Below are 19,159 nucleotides of genomic sequence, written 5' to 3' on the forward strand. Positions count from 1 at the left end.
AGGAAAAGGCTTTGCTTAAGTGATGAGGTGTTAAGAAACGTGTCAGGATGATTTTATTCTGTACTGATTTTTTTTCATTTTCAAGCTATATTAGATATTTTTTAAATTATTTTTCTACCTCTGTAAATACGATTTACTTGAGCATTTCCTGTCACTGTTTTTAAAATATTTATAAATTATTTCAATTAACTGTTTCATTTAAGATCATATGGAAATCACAAATTGTAGTTTAGAACAATAGCATTTTTTCTTGAGATAGTGCATTGGGATATATTTAAGAGTTTTACAGTGTGGTATAATATTCACAGTAGCATCAATTAGTGGTAAGATTTAACATTTATTTCAGGAGTTTAAATCAGTACTGCAGGGCTTTACTGCAGTATTGCTTAAAATACTTGAATGCTAATTTTATTGCCTCTGGGATCACACTGACATTTTCTCGTTAGTATTGTGCCTTACCCCCCTCCTCCCAGTTAAGCATAAACTCTGTTTCTGTCTTGTGCAATTAGTGCCTATATTATTCGACAAACACACATGGATCACCCTTTCTGTGCCAGCTATTATGCTGAAGGGTTCCAGAGGTAGTAGGAGAATCAGAGGAGCAGCCAGAGAAGCACCTTTGGGGGTCATCATATGAAACAAAATCACCTAATGCTTTGGAAGCACAGGGAGAGTGGTCACCTCCAGACCAAAAAACTGGGGAAAGCTGCCTGTTGAAGGATGCCTCTTGAAATTTTGCTACAGTGAAAGATACCTGTTACATTGAAATATCACCAAAGAATGCACCTGTTTCTGCGTGTCATCTAGGGACTTAATTATTTAATTGGCCTAGATTTTCTTCAGAAGACAAATATGCACATCATCTAGGGACTTATTTAATTGGCTTAGATTTTCTTCAGAAAACAAATAGAACAATCAAAATTAGTATTATCCTTTTTTCAAAATTATTCTTGAACCTTAGAGATTAAGAAAAAACTGCCTTTTCAAATTGTTTGAATGGACACTTTTTTGTTGTTGTTCTCTATGAACTGAAATAGCCTTAATTTAGCAAAGACTCATAGGGATCATGCATGGTTAGTTTTGCCATATATTCTTTTTGGCTTTTATATTCTTAAAGCATTTAGTACTTTATCAACTGAACAAGTATAGTAAAAAAATTTTAAGAAACATGAAATTTTTCTGCTTTGCCCACTGTGCTCATTAAATTTTACCATTGAAGTCCAGCAGGAGTTTTATAGTCTAGCAGCCATTCTGACTCATGAGTCAGGGGCTCAGATTTTCCTTAATCTTATATATCTGTTTTATTACCATTACCTCACAAAATTTTTTAATTTTGTCTTTGAAGTATTTCCATACAAACTTAGCTTTAGAAACATATACCTGCAGAGGAATATGCTTTGATATGTGAGGTTTGGCTCTTCAAAGCCACCACTGTAGTCCTAACAATGGTGGATGGACAATGTTTTGTTGAAAAGTTTTCACATTTACTTTATTGTAATTATAGAAATGTACTTGTTTGTCAGAATTTATGGGCTCAATATTTACAATACCATAAATGAGAAGTCCATGGTCATCTTGGCTTCATAGATAAAAAATAAATGTCTTTTTATCCCCCATTAAGTAAAATGGTGGATTTTATTGCAAAATGTTAAATATTAAATAGGTAAATAATTCAAGCAATTTGATTTTTAAATGTTAAATTTAGGAATTGGAGTCATTATACCGGAATGGTGACTAGAAGATAATGAACCTAATTTACCGTTTCTTAAATAGAAAAAAGTCCCTAATCAGGTGGCCCATACCTATTCAGTTGTGCAGAAGAAAAGCGATTCTGTTTTTGGCAGACAGCTTTTAATGGGAAGGACATAGATTTGGGCGATCAGATGACATCTGGATTCAGACTGGACCTCTATTCCTGCTTTACTGAGCTGAGAGAGGCTGAAAGGAGCAGTTTTCACCAGGAACCTCAGGGGTCGTATGTTCCTAAGTATGATTTGGTTATTGAACACCAGCTCTTTGCTTCTCCTCATTTCCATGGCAATAATTTGACTAAATTTATAGCATTTGGTTTACTAGTGTTGGAAATTATAACTCTCATGGTCACATTTGCTTGATTACTTTCTCTCCTAAGCCAGAGTTAATGATTACAAATGCCCTTGCAAACTTTGCTAATAACTTTATTTCATAGAAGTAACTGTATATGGTTATGAGTGTTGTCAGATTTGCACCTGCCACTTACTGTGTGGGTAACCCTGAGTAAGTTACTGATTATGTCTCCATTTCCCCATTTGTTTAATAATTTATGTCACATAGAGCAGCAGATGACTATTGAAAGGATTAAATATCTGTTCTCCTATGGTGACAGCCAAAAAGATTTAAAAAACATTTTTTAAAGGATTAAATAAAAGAATGGCTGGGCATGGTGGCTCATGGTTATAATCCTAGCACTTTGGGAGGTTGAGGTAGGGAGATCACTTGAGGCCAGAAGTTCAAGACCAGCTGGGCAATATAAGGAGACCCCCATCTCTTAAAATATATATATATATATATACATATTTAAAATATATATATACATATTTAAAATATATATATACATATATATATATATATATATGTATTTAAAACATTACCATTGTATCTTTCACATAGTAAGAATTCTTGTTGCTAGATTCAGTTAAAGCAAGGTGTTACCATTTGACTAGTTGGTTTTCAATGAAGGTACCAAAGTGTGCCTACTTAAGGAGAAATATCACAGATGTATTTATACTTAAATCTACCTTATAAAATATCATTGTTTTCACTAATTCTGTTTTTCTGTAGGAGTGTATTGTTACACTCACTGCCAGTTTTCTCATGATTCATGAAAGAAAGCCATGAAATAGCATATGTTGTAGAAAGCATGATTTCACTGATGCCAGATTTCAGTATTTTCGTATTAAGACTTTGAGAGTGTGGTCTCTAATCCCGGTTCTGAGACCTTTAACAGGAGTTAAACCATTATCGAACTTGGCACCACACACGTGTGTCGAACTGTCTCTGGAGGGTTGCAAAGTAGTCTAGGACCCTAATAGAAAGTATAATTGTAAAACAGATGGCTTTTTATGTTCCTTTTTTTTATAATACTGCAGCAAGAAATGCAGCCCAATGGTATATTACTTTTATGTTTCTTATTTATGAGATTTTTGTCCCAGTAAATTAAGGTCCCATATTGTTCCACCTTCCATAAACATTTAAGAAAATTAGCAAGAACAGACCACACATAGGTTTTTTTGCTTATGTTCTTATATCATTAATAACTCATTTTATGGTCTGTTTTAACTAGAATTCTTGAGAGGGGCAGCTCCCTCAACATCTTCTGTACTGGGCACTTAATTTATTTAAATATGTGTAAAAATCATTTAATTTCAGTTTTCTGAATAATCTAAATCAGTTTTATACAAAGATCGGCTCTGCTGTCACCTGTGCATCGGACCTTGATCCTGTGTATAACCTGGTCAGGCCTCAGCCTTCTATGTTTAGTGTACTAGTTGATGGTCAGTGGTCTGCCAGCTGTGAAAGGTGAGATGTATTGTTGTGAATGAAACTATGTCGACTTAGCTGATAACTACCATCTCCAGAAGCAGAGAGGCCTGGACAAAAGAGTACCAGCAGGGGATCCACCTGCCTGGGTCCCTTCAGGGCTACCCTGCCATCAGGGGTCAGATTGTAGGCATGGCTTCAAAGACACAGCCACACTGTGAAACTTTTAAGAGTTTGTAATACTTACAGACCCTGGAGGGTACACAGCATGCCTGGAGGCCACATGTAGGAAGGTCAGGTCGCAAGCAGGTAGAGAGAGAAAAGGAGCATTCTATTTTGGGCAATAAAATGTGAGTCACTGGCAGATGCCTCCATGGTCCATTTCAAAGAAGCAAGGAAGCTGCTGAAAGTGGGAAGCCCGATCCATGAGGTGGGAGAGATGCCTCCCAAGTTTTTGTCTTTGGCTACTGGCTGGAACCATTTGGGTAGGCTGTCATATTGAAAACGATATCAAGGGCAACTGAGCCGGGTTTACGTATATTTTTAAATGGATGCTGAGGCAGCATAAACTTAAAAGCACTCACTGCGCACTGTGCTGATCCATTTGGTTATTGTGAACTCTAAAATGAACAACCTTTTACATGCCTGGAGAAAGTGCTGTCATGTGCCCATCCCTGGCATCTCTAGGCATGAGAAGTGATAGCTTCTTTAGAGCCTTCACCAGGTAGAACCAAATGTATTTTTTAATGTTGTTGGTAAGGTTATGACTTGGGAAGAAGAATATAGCAAGGCTGGAGTGGTAGAGAGGAGGGAAGAAAAGAGAAGAAAGATGCATATGCTGATAATAATGGCATTTGTGTGGAATGATGGCATTCCAGCTAGAGTTAACTCAGGGCTACTGCTACCGGAGAGGCTGGGCCTGTCAGGAATTGGCTTGTAATGAGGGCTACGGGGCCATTAGAGGCCCTGACCAAAACTCAGTTATACATTTCTGTGTGTTGCTCTCCATTCCTTTTCATTATTTCCATTTTTTGTACCTCCCAAGTGGTCATTTTATTATGCCACTCATGGCTCTCCGGCCTCTCTGTGCCTTCTTCCTCCCTTCCCTTTTTTAAGGTATGATGTTCCAGGCTTAAAATCCCAAGCTAAATAGTTGCCTTATAAGTGCTTTTCTGTCAGATAGACATCAAAGAAGAATTCAGTCTAATAAGCATGTTCTTGTGTTTCCATGGGTATTAGAATGATTTTACAAAACATAACTTGGAAGGAATGGGAAGAAATGACTTGTTAGTGGTGTCGGTTAGTGGTGTCGGGATTATTCTGAATCTGGGCTAATTTTTGAGATGAGCCTTGATTATTGAAAACATATCTCTTGGTTTTCTAAAACAGATAATTTTACATAAATTTTGCTTTTTCTTGAATTACAATTATTACATAAAAGTCTTGTATTTCTACTGTGAACTTTGACAGGCCAAAATTTACTCAAACTGTTAATTTAGAAGTAAGTGCCATCCTTTAGTTATTCTGCAGAATATTGTACTCCCAAAAGATTTCCAATGCTGTTTTATACACTATTGATTAACCCTGCTGGGTATGAGAGAAGTCTCTATTTCAAAGTAATAGAGCTTTAACATTATATATAGTTAAGAAAAATATAATTGTCAGTAAGCTATCTGGAGATGGACTTTGAATAAGAAGCTCAACTGAACGCCCTTGTAGCACTCAGTTTAAATTTGATGCTAAGTGAAAAACTAAAGTTACTAGTTATATTCATTTAAAAAGTTTATCCTAAGGAAAAGACCTAATTCTTAATAAAGGATCAGTATTCTCATACCAATAATTTTAACTCGATTCATAGCATGTTTTTTTACTAGATGTGACTGAAATTTTAAAATACGAATTAGCATTTCTAATGTTCACTTAAAATTTTTGAATGTGCTGCTGCTCTTAGGTACGTGAATTAAAAACCTAAAATGTCTTTATTTTCAGATGTTCTTATTAATATAAGTGTTTCTGACAATTTGCTTTGCTATTGATTTGTTCTTCCATAAAAATTAAGTTTACACTTTTTAAGTTAGAACTTTCACTTTCATACCCAGACCTAACTCTTGAATTCAAACTGTGTGCCAAGCCCTGTACTAAGTAAGGTACAGTTTGAAAAGATATTATTTCATTCCATTTCTAACAAATGCCACTTGGAAAAATATGCATCTTGACTTAAATCACACAAGAAGTAGTAGACTTGGGATTTGAACCTTGGTGCATCTTGTTTCTATTAATCAACTTTGCCTCAAACAAAATGGCTTATTCCAGAAAGTATATTTTAATAGTGTGAATGTAACAAAAATGCAGGAAATCTCCAAGAAGTTTTGCTTTGTATTTAAGACAGGAGTAAAATTAATGTGTATGTTCAGACATATTTTATTTAGGATTCTGTAGAAATAAAGCTGGATGTGATTTTCCAAAACTGAAGGAATAATTCATTGATGCTGAAAAAGGAACCAGAGCATCAGATGCTCATTTTCCTGGCCTGTGTTTTTCATAGATTCTTTGAATGAATTAATTATTTGCCATTTCTTAGCATGGTTTAGCACCTCTTTTCTTTCTTTTGAAATGGCAAGTTTGTATACGTTATCTGATCATTGTTCACTGACAAAAAACAATTTCCAGGTAATTAAAGATAAGATTTCTTAGGGTGGTTCATGGCATTTAAAACAAACAAACAAACAAACAAAAAAACCATTTATTTGGGTACCGTAAATCCCTTTGGAGAATCCTAGCCTTATTTATTCTTTAGTTTCTGTATTCAGCTAAATTTTATATGTGTGTTCCTAAATTACTAGATTTTTGACACTGGAAAAGTTATTTAAGCTCTCTGATACTCACTTTTCTCATATTGGAATGAGGCTAATCATATCTAACTTGATGAATTATGTTGTGAGGAAGAAATGAAACATGGTACATGGTGCTTAGCATATAATAAGTACTTGTGCCATTTATTACCATAATTGCTGAATACTTAAGTGTGTAATATTTGAGAGTGTTAAATCGTTGGGCATGTTTGCTGCCACTTGAGAGTGATGTAAAGCAGAAGAAAGAGCAAGGACTTACTCGATTTAATAAAGAATATTCCTATTAGTTTTGGGGAAGCTTCTGGTCACAACATCTTTGGTAACTCACTAATATATATCCTTGCTTTATGTGTTTTTTTTCTGTTTAAGATAACTTATTTAATACACATTAAATGTAAACATTTATATTTAGTATACAGTAAATGTAAATATTGACAGACCAAAACTAAAATAAACCATATTTAGCAACACCTCACCCCTTTCAATGTCTGCATGTGAGTCACAGCACAGCCTTCTTGCCTCAGAAATCCTGAACAGCACTTCAGCACCTATGCTTGGTGGCCATTTTAAATGGTGAAATCCCACCAACAAAACTTGCCGAAAACATGGCACCACATAGGCTGAGAAAAGACAAATGTTGACAGTCTGAGAGCTGAAACACAAAAGCAGTGTCACCTTGTTCAGTCTCAGCTGGAGCATGTGCGTCAGGCAGCTCAAAACTTTTTCGCACTCTGCATATCTACAAATAACCCTGAAAGTAGCACAAATACTGATTTTTGGGATTACAAACAAATTTTTAGCAAGTAGACAGATTCACAAATCCAGAATCTGCAAACAGTAAAGATTGGCTGTAATTCCTTTAAGAAAGCATTGATCTTGAGTTAATGTTTCTACAAATGCAGACGCTCAATTCCAGGAGGATATTATGACAATAAATGGTTCTTAGCTAAAGAATACTTGTGCCCTAGTAGCATGTGTTCATTGTAAAAAATTAATTAAAATAATAGTGACTTGCATATAGAAACTTCTTAATGAAAGCGATAACTGAACTATATTAAAACCTTTGCAGTAGAGCCTTTCTTCTATCTGTATCACTGTTTCCATGGAAAAATTTATTCCAAATTCCAATTGGAATGTCGTTTGCTTCCCAGATCTTTAATGTAAATGATGAGCTATCCATCACACGCACCTACAGTATAGGACTTTTATTTTCCCCTCTAGTCTGGTTCTGGGGCTGGACATTGAACTGTTGGAGTTGATACGAAGGAAAGATCAGGGTTACAACTCCTGTGGGCTTCTGCTGGGAAGATGGAGAGATGGGCTGTCTTCAGATGACTTCGTGAATAATGCCGTGATTTTTTTTTCGTGGTTAAACTTGCTTTTTTACTTTTCTTTTCTTTTCTTTTTTTTTTTTTTTTTTCAAATTTTAAGTTCTGGAGTATATGTGCAGGATGTACAGGTTTGTTACCTAGGTAAATGTGTGCCATGGTGGTTTGCTACACAGATCAACCCATCACCTAGGTATTAAGCTCAGCAACCACTAGCTATTCTTTCTGTAACTCTTTCTCCCCACCCCACAACAAGCCCTAGTGTGTGTTGTCCCCTACCCGCTGTGTTCAGCTCCCACTTATAAGTAAGAGCATGAGGTATTGGTTTTCTGTCTCTGTATTAGTTTGCTCAGGATAATGGCTTCTAGCTCCATCCATGTCTTTGCAAAGGATATGATCTTGTTCCTTTTTATGGCTGCATAGTATTCCATGGTGTACATGTACCACATTTTCTTTATCCAGTCTATCATTGATGGACATTTGGGTTGATTCCATGTCTTTGCTATTGTGAATAGTGCTGCAATGAGCATACATGTGTGTGTATCTTTATGATAGAATTATTTATATTCCTTTGGGTGATACTCAGTAATGGGATTGCTGGGTCAAATGGTATTTCCACATCTAGATCTTTGAGGAATTGCCACACTGTCTTCCACAGTGGTTGAATTAATTTACACTCTCGCCAACAGTGTAAGTATTTCTTTTTCTCCACAACCTTGCCAGTATCTGTTGTTTCTAGACTTTTTAATATCTCATTGTGGTTTGGATTTGCATTTCTATAATGATCAGTGATGTTGAGCTTTTTTTTCATGTGTTTGTTGGCTGCATGTATGTCTTGAGAAGTGTCTCTTCATGTCTTTTATTTACTTTTAATGTTTTTTGTTCTTGTAAATTTGTTTAAATTCCTCATAGACTCTGGATATTAGACCTTGGTCAGATGGATAGATTGTAAAATTTTCTCCCATTCCTTAGGTTGTCTTTTGACTCTGATGATAGTTTCTTTTGCTGTGCAGAGGCTCTTTAGCCTCGTTGGATCCCATTTGTCAATTTTTGCTTTCATTGCAACTGCTTTTTGACATTTTTGTCATGAAGTCTTTGCCCTTGTCCATGTCTTCAATGATATTGCCTAGATTTTCATCTAGGGCTTTTATAGTTTTGGGGTTTACATTTAAGTCTTTAATCCATCTTGATTTAATTTTTGTATAAGGTGTAAGGAAGGGGTCCAGTTTCAGTTTTCTGCATATGGCTAGCCAGTTCACCCAGCACCATTTATTAAATAGGGAATCCTTTCCCCATTGCTTGTTTTTGTCATGTTTGTTCAAGATCAATTGGCCATAGGTGTGTGGTCTGATTTCTGAGTTCTCTATTCTGTTCTAATTGGTCTATGTGTCTGTTTTTGTATCAGTACCATGCTGTTTTGGTTACTGTAGCCTTGTAGTATAGTTTGAAGTTGGGTAGCATGGTACCTCCAACTTTGTTCTTTTTGCTTAGGATTGTCTTGGTTATTTGGGATGTTTTTTGGTTCCTTATGAATTTTTAAATAGTTCATTCTAGTTTTGTGAAGAATGTCAGTGATAGTTTAATGGGAATAGCACTGAATCTATAAATTATTTTGGGCAGTATAGCCACTTTCATGCTATTGATTCTTCCTATTCATGAACATGGAATGTTTTTCCATTTGTTTGTGTCCTCTTTGATTTTCTTTAACAATGGCTTGTATTCCTCTTTCCTTCACTTCTCTCCTTAGCTGTATTCCTGGGTATTTTATTCTCTTTGTAACAATTGTGAATGGGAATTCATTCATGATTTGGCTCTCTGCTTGCCTGTTGTTGGTGTAAAGGAATGCTGTTGATTTTTGCACATTAATTTTGTATTCTGAGGCTTAGCTGAAGTTGCTTATCAGCTTTGGAAGCTTTTGGGCTGAGATGATGGGTTTTGATCCCCAAGATATGGGACCATGTCATCTGCAAACAAAGACAATTTGACTTCCTCTCTTCCTATTTGAATATCCTTTACTTCTTTCTCTTGCCTGATTGCCCTGGCCTGAACTTCCAATACTATGTTGAATTAATGATTCAACATATGATTAAAAGTTCAAAGTGAAACAATGATAATTCAGATAGGAAGATATGTGGCAGTATGTCAAAGCCTAAAAACGGAATATAGAACTTCTATGAAATATCTAACATAGTCAGATTTATAGAGACAGAGAATAAAATGGAAGTGGTGAGAGAGAGTATCCTTGTCTTACACTGGTTTTCAATGGGAATGCCTCCAGCTTTTGCCCATTCAGTATGATATTGGCTGTGGGTTTGTCATAGATGGCTGTTACTATTTTGAGGTATGTTCCTTCAGTACCTAGTTTATTGAGAGTTTTTAACATGAAGGGATGTTGAATTTTATCGAAAGCCTTTTCTGTGTTTATTGAGATAGCCATGGTTTTTGTCTTCAGTTCTGTTTATGTGATGAATCACATTTATTGATTTGCCTGTGTTGAACCAACCTTGCATCCTGGGGTAAAGCTAACTTGATTGTGGTGGATATGTTTTTTAAGTGCTCCTGGGTATGGTTTGCCAGTATTTTATTGAGGATTTTTGCATGGATGTTCATCAGGGATGTTGACCTGAAGTTTTCTTTTTATACTGAACCTCTGCCAGGTTTTGGTATCAGAATGATGCTGAATGCCATGATTTTTAGCAAAGCAAGGGACGATTGTCAGTACAGGACAAAACCTGATGGAAGCTCTGTTCCCGTAGACATAAAATTGGGGGCATGATGGTCCATTGATCTGATCCATTAAGGCATTTCCTACCCTCCTTAAAGTTTCAGTTTGAAAGGTATTATTAGTGGTATTAAAACAAAAATGCAAATACCCATCTTCTTTGTGTGATGAGCCATACATGGTGGGAAGCCTGATCGACAAGATAAATACCCTACACGTTTATATTACTAAGAAATTGTATTTATGTTCAGTGTTTTCCCATAAGATTCCTGTATCCTGTAATATTTAACAGATTTACATGTATTGTATGTTTGTTTGTATTCACTTAATGAATAAAAGTTCAAAGTGAACCAGTGATAATTCAGATAGGAAAATATGTGGCAGTATGCTAAAGTCTAAAAATGAATACAGAACTTCTGTGAGGTAGCTAATGTAGTCAGATTTATAGAAACAGAGATTCAAATGGAAGTTGTTGGGGGCTGCAGACAGGCAAAATAGGCAGTTGCTTGTTGAAGGATTGTAAAGTTTCAGTTACACAGAATGAGTAAGTTCTAGAGATCTGTTGTCCAACGTGGTGCCTGTAGTTAATAATACTGTATCATGTCATTAAAAATGTGCTAAAAGGATAGGTCTTAAGTGTTCTTCCACAATTGAAAAAAAAAAAAATCCCATAGGATTCTTTTAAATGATGGGTTTCTTGGTGACAAGGGGCTTTATGAGATCTGTATGCTTTCTTGCTTGATTTTCCAAGTTTAAGATCTTTTAATGACTAATAAGGCACTTTAATTAGACTTTAATCCAGCTTTAAAAATGTAATAATGCAGTATATTAATGTTTGGCCATTTTTTATATCTTAATTTTATCCCAAGAAAGAATAAGACATGTCCTATTTTCAGTAAATAGGGTGTCTTGCAGAAAAGGGAACAAGTCAGAACTTTTCTGTCTTCTTTCCTTAAATGTTCTCTAGATTGGGCAGCATATAAAACTCTCCTTTGAAATTTAGAGTGTGTACCAGCCTATTAAAGTCTCAAAGAAGTCCAGCTGTAAAGGAACTTTTTAAACTTTATTTACTGGCTTTCTTAAATTTCTTTAACTTTGGAAGGCTCTTATTCCCAGGAACTTTAACATCTGACAGGCCCTCCTAACTGAGGAGCACAGTTATGGAATCAGCTTGTCATTGCCAAGGTGGCCCCTTCTTTCTTCACACCGAGGGTAATGAGACCGACGCTGCGTCGTAGACAGAGTACTAAAGCACCATGCTCGGAGATTAATGTTCAGCCAGGCTTCTCTTGTTTTTAGAACGACAAAAAGGGTTTGTGTACCTTCTCTGGAGAAAGTAATTAGGTTTATTCTCCTTCCCCTTGTGTGGGTTCTGACTCATCTACCCAGGTGACCAGCTGGCCTGAACTGTCTTAGGTCTTTTAAGAGAATGTGCAAGGGACTAAGCCACTGTTTGTAGTAACTACTATTTTGCAAGAAAAGTTTATTAGTGTTTTAAAAATAAGCTTTTAAATAAGCTATTAATTCTGAAATACCAGTGCCACTGTAAACCTAAAAACAAATCCAAATGTTCTCTTAACTAAATCAATGTTTATTACATCTCATGAATTTTGACATCCTTTTGTTAAAACAGCAAATAACTACGTGGGAAAGCCACAAAACAATGGACAAACAAAAAAATCATATATTGTTTGGAGAATTTACAAAGGAAGAGTTGAGATTTTTTAAAAGCCCACAGGAAAAAGAATTGTGATCATTTTTAGCAGGCTAATAACATTCTTATCAATACAAGAAATAAAGAATATTTGGTTTGACTATATGATAAAATAAAAATTTCTGCTTGGCATATAATGCAGCCAAATAAAAAATCAAACACTGGGTAAACACAGCAAGTAGAACAAGAGTTACATTTTTTTTTTAATAAGTCTCATAATTTAAGAAAACTATCAAACCTGTTAAATGAGAAAAGGATCAGAAGCTTATACATAAGGAAATTTTTGGTCATCAAATGAATTCTTTCCTTCAACTAAGATTTTTTTGCCCACCTGTTCTCATGCTGTGCCTGGTGTTGGCATTTCAACAGGGCAGACACTCTCCATCCTTGTGGGGAGAGGTAGGCAAGGGACACATTAAAAACAGTTGTCAAGACATCTTACTAACTTAGTTTGCATTCCTGTGAGAGAATGAGAAGAGAGAGTAAAATAATGAAGGAAAAACTATTAGGAAGACAGGCAAGTAGCAGTGTTATTTTTGTTTTGTTTTTGTTTTTGTTTTTGTTTTTTTTAATCAGGAATGTGAACTGAATAAAATACCTTGACAACTGTTCTTAAAAATTGTTAATACTCAGTATTGGCGAAGCATTGCACATTGGTTCAATTTTATTGATAATTCCTACAATGACAAACTTTTTCTTTATTTTAACTTCAGAAATTATCTTAATGAAATAATTCAAAATAAAAAACAGGACAGAAAAACAGTTCATATATTGAATAGGGCTGGGTAAGTAAATAGGAATTTTTAACCTAATGGAGCATGAGATCATAATTAAAATTATTATATAAATAGTGGTGACATGAAACAGTATCATGATAGGTGGCTGTAGTTGCATTTGTGTTGCTTAATTCATTTCTGTAAAGTAAGTAGGTCTGTGTACTGTAGTAAGATTATGATATATTAAAATTTGTTTCATGTAATACTAGAAGAAATGTTGATTCATTTTATTAAAAGTGATTTTTTATTTTTTGTCCTTTTTTTTATTTTTATTTTTTTTATTTTTAAGGTAACTACACAGACTCAGCCTTGTCCACTCCGTGTTCCTGCAGCTAGAGACATGACTTAACACACTGATGACCACTCTCAGGGCCCTTGGGTGACTGGTCAGTGCACCATGGAACTTAAAGTGTGGGTGGATGGAGTTCAGAGGATTGTTTGTGGAGTCACTGAAGTCACAACTTGCCAGGAGGTTGTCATAGCCTTAGCTCAAGCGATAGGTAAGTGAACTCTGGGTATCTGAGGAAAGTACATTATGCTTCCTTTCATTCTGTGTATTTGTTTTAAATACAGGTTTCTAATGGATTTTGTTCATTTGATTCCATAATAAGTCTCACAGGCACACTTGTACTTATTACAGTTTGTCTGTGTTTAGGTAAATCTGTGATGATGCTTGTTCTCTGACACCCCCAGATTTTACTAACTCTGAATTAGCATCTGCACCGCCTTCTCCTCTCCTGTTGTTCAGCCTATGCAATGACTTCCGAAACTAATGATGTTTTCTTAAGCCAAAATCTAGATTCTTAGTTCCCAGAAACACTCATTAGGAAAAATCTCACCTGTTATTTTTTTCTCCATACTTTTGGAAAATACAACAAATGAAGTAACATCATTCTTCACTGGAAGGATAATGTATACTTTCAAAATCTTATTACTGGCTGGGCATGGTGGCTCACACCCGTAAACCCAGCACTTTAGGAGGACGAGGCAGGTAGATCACTTGAGGTCAGGAGTTTGAGACCAGCCTGGCAATCCCATCTTTAATAAAACTACAAAAATTAGCCAGGCATGGTGGTGTACACCTACAATCGCAGCTACTATGGAGGCTGAGGAGGGAGAATTGCTTGAGTTTGCAGTGAGCCAAGATCATGCCACTGCACTCCAGCTTGGGTGACAGAGCAAAACTCAGTCTAAATAAATAAATAAATAAATAAAATCTTACGATACAGTGAAGATGAAGCACAGCTCTTGGCTTCATGTTATTCTCCTACTGCGTTTTACCTTTTCTTCTTACTTATTTTGAGCTTATCTTCATTATAGTTTATGTATGTTTAGTTACCTTAAATGATGAGGGCGTAAACACCTCAATCAGTAAAACCAGTAATGTGGTTCAAAGTTTATATTTATGTCTTAAATCTTTCATTTAACAAACATGTATTAAGAGGAAGCTGTGTGGCCAGCACCATGCTAGGTGCTCAGGGCCTCTTTGTCTTTGAGCTCCTCATCAAAAGTTGATATTATGTCTTGCCAGTTTATATTGGAAACATGTCAATTAGCTCAGCACTGAAATGAGTCATACTGTTGCCAAGGCACTTTAGCATTTGGTAGAGATGATTTTGCCACCTGTGATGTGGCAGATGCACTGTTAGAGGTTGACAGTGCCCTATGCAAGGCTTTCTTTTAATATTGACATCTTTTGATTTTTCCTTAAACACTATAGCACACTAATATATTGTAGCAATGCTGAAAATTCTGGGCTTTCACATCCAATGAAACTCTTTTTGCATTTGGGAATAATATATACATAGACTTAAGTTTAATTATTGAAAAGGAGAAAGTTAAGGCATTTAATTTTTTCGTATTTTTTTACTAGCTTATTTCGTAATTGCCCCTATTAAGAGTCTCACATAATTTATTTGAATTAAAATATACAGCTTTTTTTTTTTTTTCTTAGTGAAGAATAGGTTTATTAATTGTCGAACTTAGCTATCCTTGTTTGTCAAAGGCTTTCTGGGAATTAAGCCATAGACAGTGCCTTTAAAAAAAAAAAAAAAAAGTAGTTTTTACAAAAGTCAAAGTAGTTAAGTAGTGCCACAAGCTGCATCTGTCCATAATCACACTTATTACACAGAATTTCAAGGGAAAATGCCCAGAGGTTCCAGGTGTGTGTTTGCCCACTTGGACTACAGAGTATATTTATTTATGAACCAGCCAAAAAGAAAGAAGTTTGCCATAGGTCAGGAGTGTGTTCACAGGCACACACACACACATAAACACACACACACACACACACACACACACACATACACACACATCTTTCCCTCATGGGGGCACTACACACACACACTGTATTCTTGATGAAGAGTTACTGGGTTTTTCATGGGGGCGCTACACACACACACACACACACTGTATTCTTGATTAGGAGTTACTGGGTATTTCTGGATAGTTAAAATTATTTTTAGGAAACTGTAGAAACTATCAAAATGACTTACTATGAAAACATGCACACAAGTTGTCAACCTGCAAATATATATATGACAGCTAATGTTTTCTTTGTGCTACTAATCAATCAGATTGAATTAGAAAAGAGCTAAAAACAAAATAGTTTGATGAAAGCTGTTGAATGCATCTAATACTGTAGGAAGAAATCATTTCTACACTAATCTTTGACCACTTTTACAGATTAGATTTAGCTGATGGATGTAGGATACTTGCTCAAATTATGACAGAATAACTAAAAGTGAAACCTTAGTTGAAACCTCTTCTTGGCATGAAGTGGTTGAACTACCCTGCAAGAGTACACTGGGAGTTTGTCATTGTACCTCCTGAACTTTCTAAAACATTCCAAATTTAAATGTTCTACTTTGCAAACCCCTGTAAAATAGCTCAGAAATGCATTTTTTTCAGGGTGTAAACTGCTTCTCAAATCGAAGTGAAATAGAAAGCTTTTGACAGATCATCTATCTCAAGTTATAGTGGAGAAAATGCATTTGCTTTTATAATATCTCAAACCAAAAATACGACAAGGATGTATTTCTACCCTCAGGTAGCTTAGAGCTTAATACAGAAATAAAAGTCTAGCTAACAAAAGATGAGAGAGGAAAAAAGAAAAAGAAAGAAATCAAGGAAATTGAGGGAAGGGATTTCTGATTCGCAATACTTTAATACCTGCTGTCATTGAGAAGACAAGGGAAGGAATATACATTTTATATCATCACACTTAACTCTTCATTTCACATGTAAAACATCAATTTTAGAAATTTAAGAATAGATTTTCTATGTTTACGAAGTGGTATTATTTATTGTAGCTTATCTTGAAATTTAGAAAACAGAAGGTAAGATAATCATCATGATTCTACTTCCTAGCAATAAACAATGTTTTTTGTGTACCCATAGATGAGCTTTTAAAAAATTATACTCTTCATATGTTCTTTGTAGTTTTGAGACTCATTGTCTCATATTTCATTTATTGTATTGTGAATTGATTTTCCACATCTTAATTTACAATTTTAATATTATATCAATAGTCTATTTTTTGTTTTAATGAGCTTCTGTATTTTCCACATCTGTAAAATATTATTTTAATGAACATGAATACATGTTAATTCATTGCATGCATCAATCAAGATGGGTTAGATTATGCTGCATCAATGAACAGTTTTCAGAATCTTCTGGTTTGTAGTGATAAGTGTTTTCTATTATTTTGGTTTGTATTTTTTTAAAGTAACCAGCACAATGCCCAGTAAATCATAGGTAGTCTGTTACTGTTTTTATTATGTTTAGTAGGAGTGGTTTTATATAATTCTAAGTAGACAATAATTCTACATGATATCCTTATCAACACACTGGGAAAATATACTGTGGATGATGTAACTATGGGTTGAATGCACAACTGGCTGACAGGTATATTCAGAGGTAATTTTTTATTGTGTCACTGTCATTCTGAGAAATACTATAAGAGTTATTTTAGTAGTTTCACTCAGAACTTAAATAATATAGTAAAAAATAAATGTCATCAGAAAATTAAAATTCTTTACGCTTTTATTTCTTCACTGATAAGATGAGGATGTAATATCTATACTACTTAACTCACAGAACTAAGTAAGATTATATATATAAAAGCATCAAAAGCATTTTACAGCTGTAAGATAATAAAGTATAAGTTCTGTTACAGAGATCAACACTTACTGTTAAGAATTCTAAGTCATTATGGAAAAAGTTGGTTGTATTTACTAGAGTTTGCATAAGAATCCTGGACTGTATAATGTATTTTACAAAATTTTCATGAAAATGTTTACAGCTCAAGAAGCAAAGCGTCTACTATCGGAAAAATTTGGTGCTGTTGGATAGCTTATCCTACATAGATAAAGAATAAGTCAGGTGTTACTGATATCATTTCTCATACTTCCAGAAACTTGAAAATATGTGCCACTTCTTTGTCATGTTCTTTTGAATAATGTCCAGTATGCATCTTTGGAGTGGAGAGAATTTGATACTGAAGAGAACATCAAATGTCAGTTAAAATGAAAACTTAGGAAGAGGATTGGTGATGAAGGTGTTTAGTAGAATCTGTATCTCTAGAGCCTGGCACTGTTTCTGACAAATATATGGTGTTCAATATACATTTGATAACTAAATAATAAGATGTAACTCTTAAATCATGATTTTGATTTATGACTCTAAAGAGAAATTTCCTAAAATTATAAAAAATTGTTGGAGTATTAAAAATGATTGAATTCAGGGCATAAATTTCTGGGTGACTCATGTTTGAGTTTTTGTGTGTATTTTCCAAAATTTTATGTTACTTCATAGTTGTATATTCTGCTTTCTTAAATAAAAGTAAGCTGTTATCCTGTTTTCTTTTAATTTATGTCAGTCATTCAATAAGATTTCATTAATGCATTAAAATCTGTATGTGAGTTTCTTCAGTATATAAATTTAATGATTCTTGGGGTTAGTCTCAATTACTTCAATATTTAAAAGTATAATTATTATTATTTTTTTTTTTGAGATGGAGTTTTGTTGTTTGTTGCCCAGGTGGGAGTACACTGGCGGGATCTCTGCTCAGTGCAGCTCTGCCTCCTGGGTTCAAGTGATTCTCCCATCTCAGCCTCCCGAGTAGCTGGGATTACAAGCACCTGCCACCATACCTGGCTAATTTTTGTATTTTTAGTAGAGATGGGGTTTCACCATGTTGGCCAGGCTGGTCTCGAACTCCTGGTGATCTGCCCATCTTGGCCTCCCAAAGTGCTAGGAATACAAACCTGAGCCACCACAGCTGGCCATAATTAATATTTTTTTACCTTGCTAAATTGGATCAAAATTATCTGACAATGTCATACAGTTCTACAATGCCAAATTCCATAGAAGATAGATAGATAGATAGATAGATAGATAGATAGATAGATATTCCTTTGTATTCATTTTAAGATTATATCAAAATAGTACACAAAGTATGACTAAACATATCCATGTAGTCAAATACACTAAAAGGAGTTTTGCAGGAGGAATCAGAATCTGTGTTAATGAAAGAAATAGGATCTGTAGAGTGCTGCGAAGCTATGGGTATTAGAAACAGTGATTATGGATTTTAATTCCTATATAAAATATTTAAAACCCAATTTGTATAATAAAATCAAATCTATTAATTCATCTACTTTTTTTTTTTTTTTTTTTTTGAGACGGAGTTTCACTCTTGTTACCCAGGCTGGAGTGCAATGGCGCGATCTCGGCTCACCGCAACCGCCGCCTCCTGGGTTCAAGCAATTCTCCTGCCTCAGCCTCCTGAGTAGCTGGGATTACAGGCGTGCGCCACCACGCCCAGCTAATTTTTTGTATTTTTAGTAGAGACGGGGTTTCACCATGTTGACCATGATGGTCTCGATCCCTTGACCTCATGATCCACCTGCCTCGGCCTCCCAAAGTGCTGGGATTACAGGCGTGAGCCACCGCGCCCGGCTCATCTACCTTTTTTAAAAAGCTTTTTTTATATTGCTAAATGGATTTTTTTTGGCCTAATAGTACTAAATGTGCATTATTTAACAAGAAGCAAATACTGGCAGTAAAAGTAATTCTAAATAATTTTCTACCAAGACATTCTTAGAGGGCAGCAGTACCATTAAGCACTGGAAAATCAGATTTATTTTTAATTATGAATAAATTTGAGTCTTCAAAATTTTTTGTTTAGTTCGTATAATGTGATGATTCAGTTTTTCTTTTAAAGATACTCATTGGCTTGATAGAAT

General features: G+C 35.0%; 1 protein-coding gene across 1 annotated transcript in view; it reads left to right on the forward strand.

The window, feature by feature from the left end:
• Positions 1-19,159, forward strand: part of RASSF8 (Ras association domain family member 8) — a 112,085-nt gene that overhangs the window by 83,154 nt on the left and 9,772 nt on the right. The window contains exon 2 of the mRNA XM_039472344.2: positions 13,201-13,411. Within this exon, the coding sequence (XP_039328278.1) occupies positions 13,309-13,411 (103 nt within the window). The 5' untranslated portion in view covers positions 13,201-13,308. The remainder of the gene's footprint in view (positions 1-13,200; positions 13,412-19,159) is intronic.

This window comes from Saimiri boliviensis, chromosome 7, assembly GCF_048565385.1.
Source record: "Saimiri boliviensis isolate mSaiBol1 chromosome 7, mSaiBol1.pri, whole genome shotgun sequence".
NCBI lineage: Eukaryota > Metazoa > Chordata > Mammalia > Primates > Cebidae > Saimiri > Saimiri boliviensis.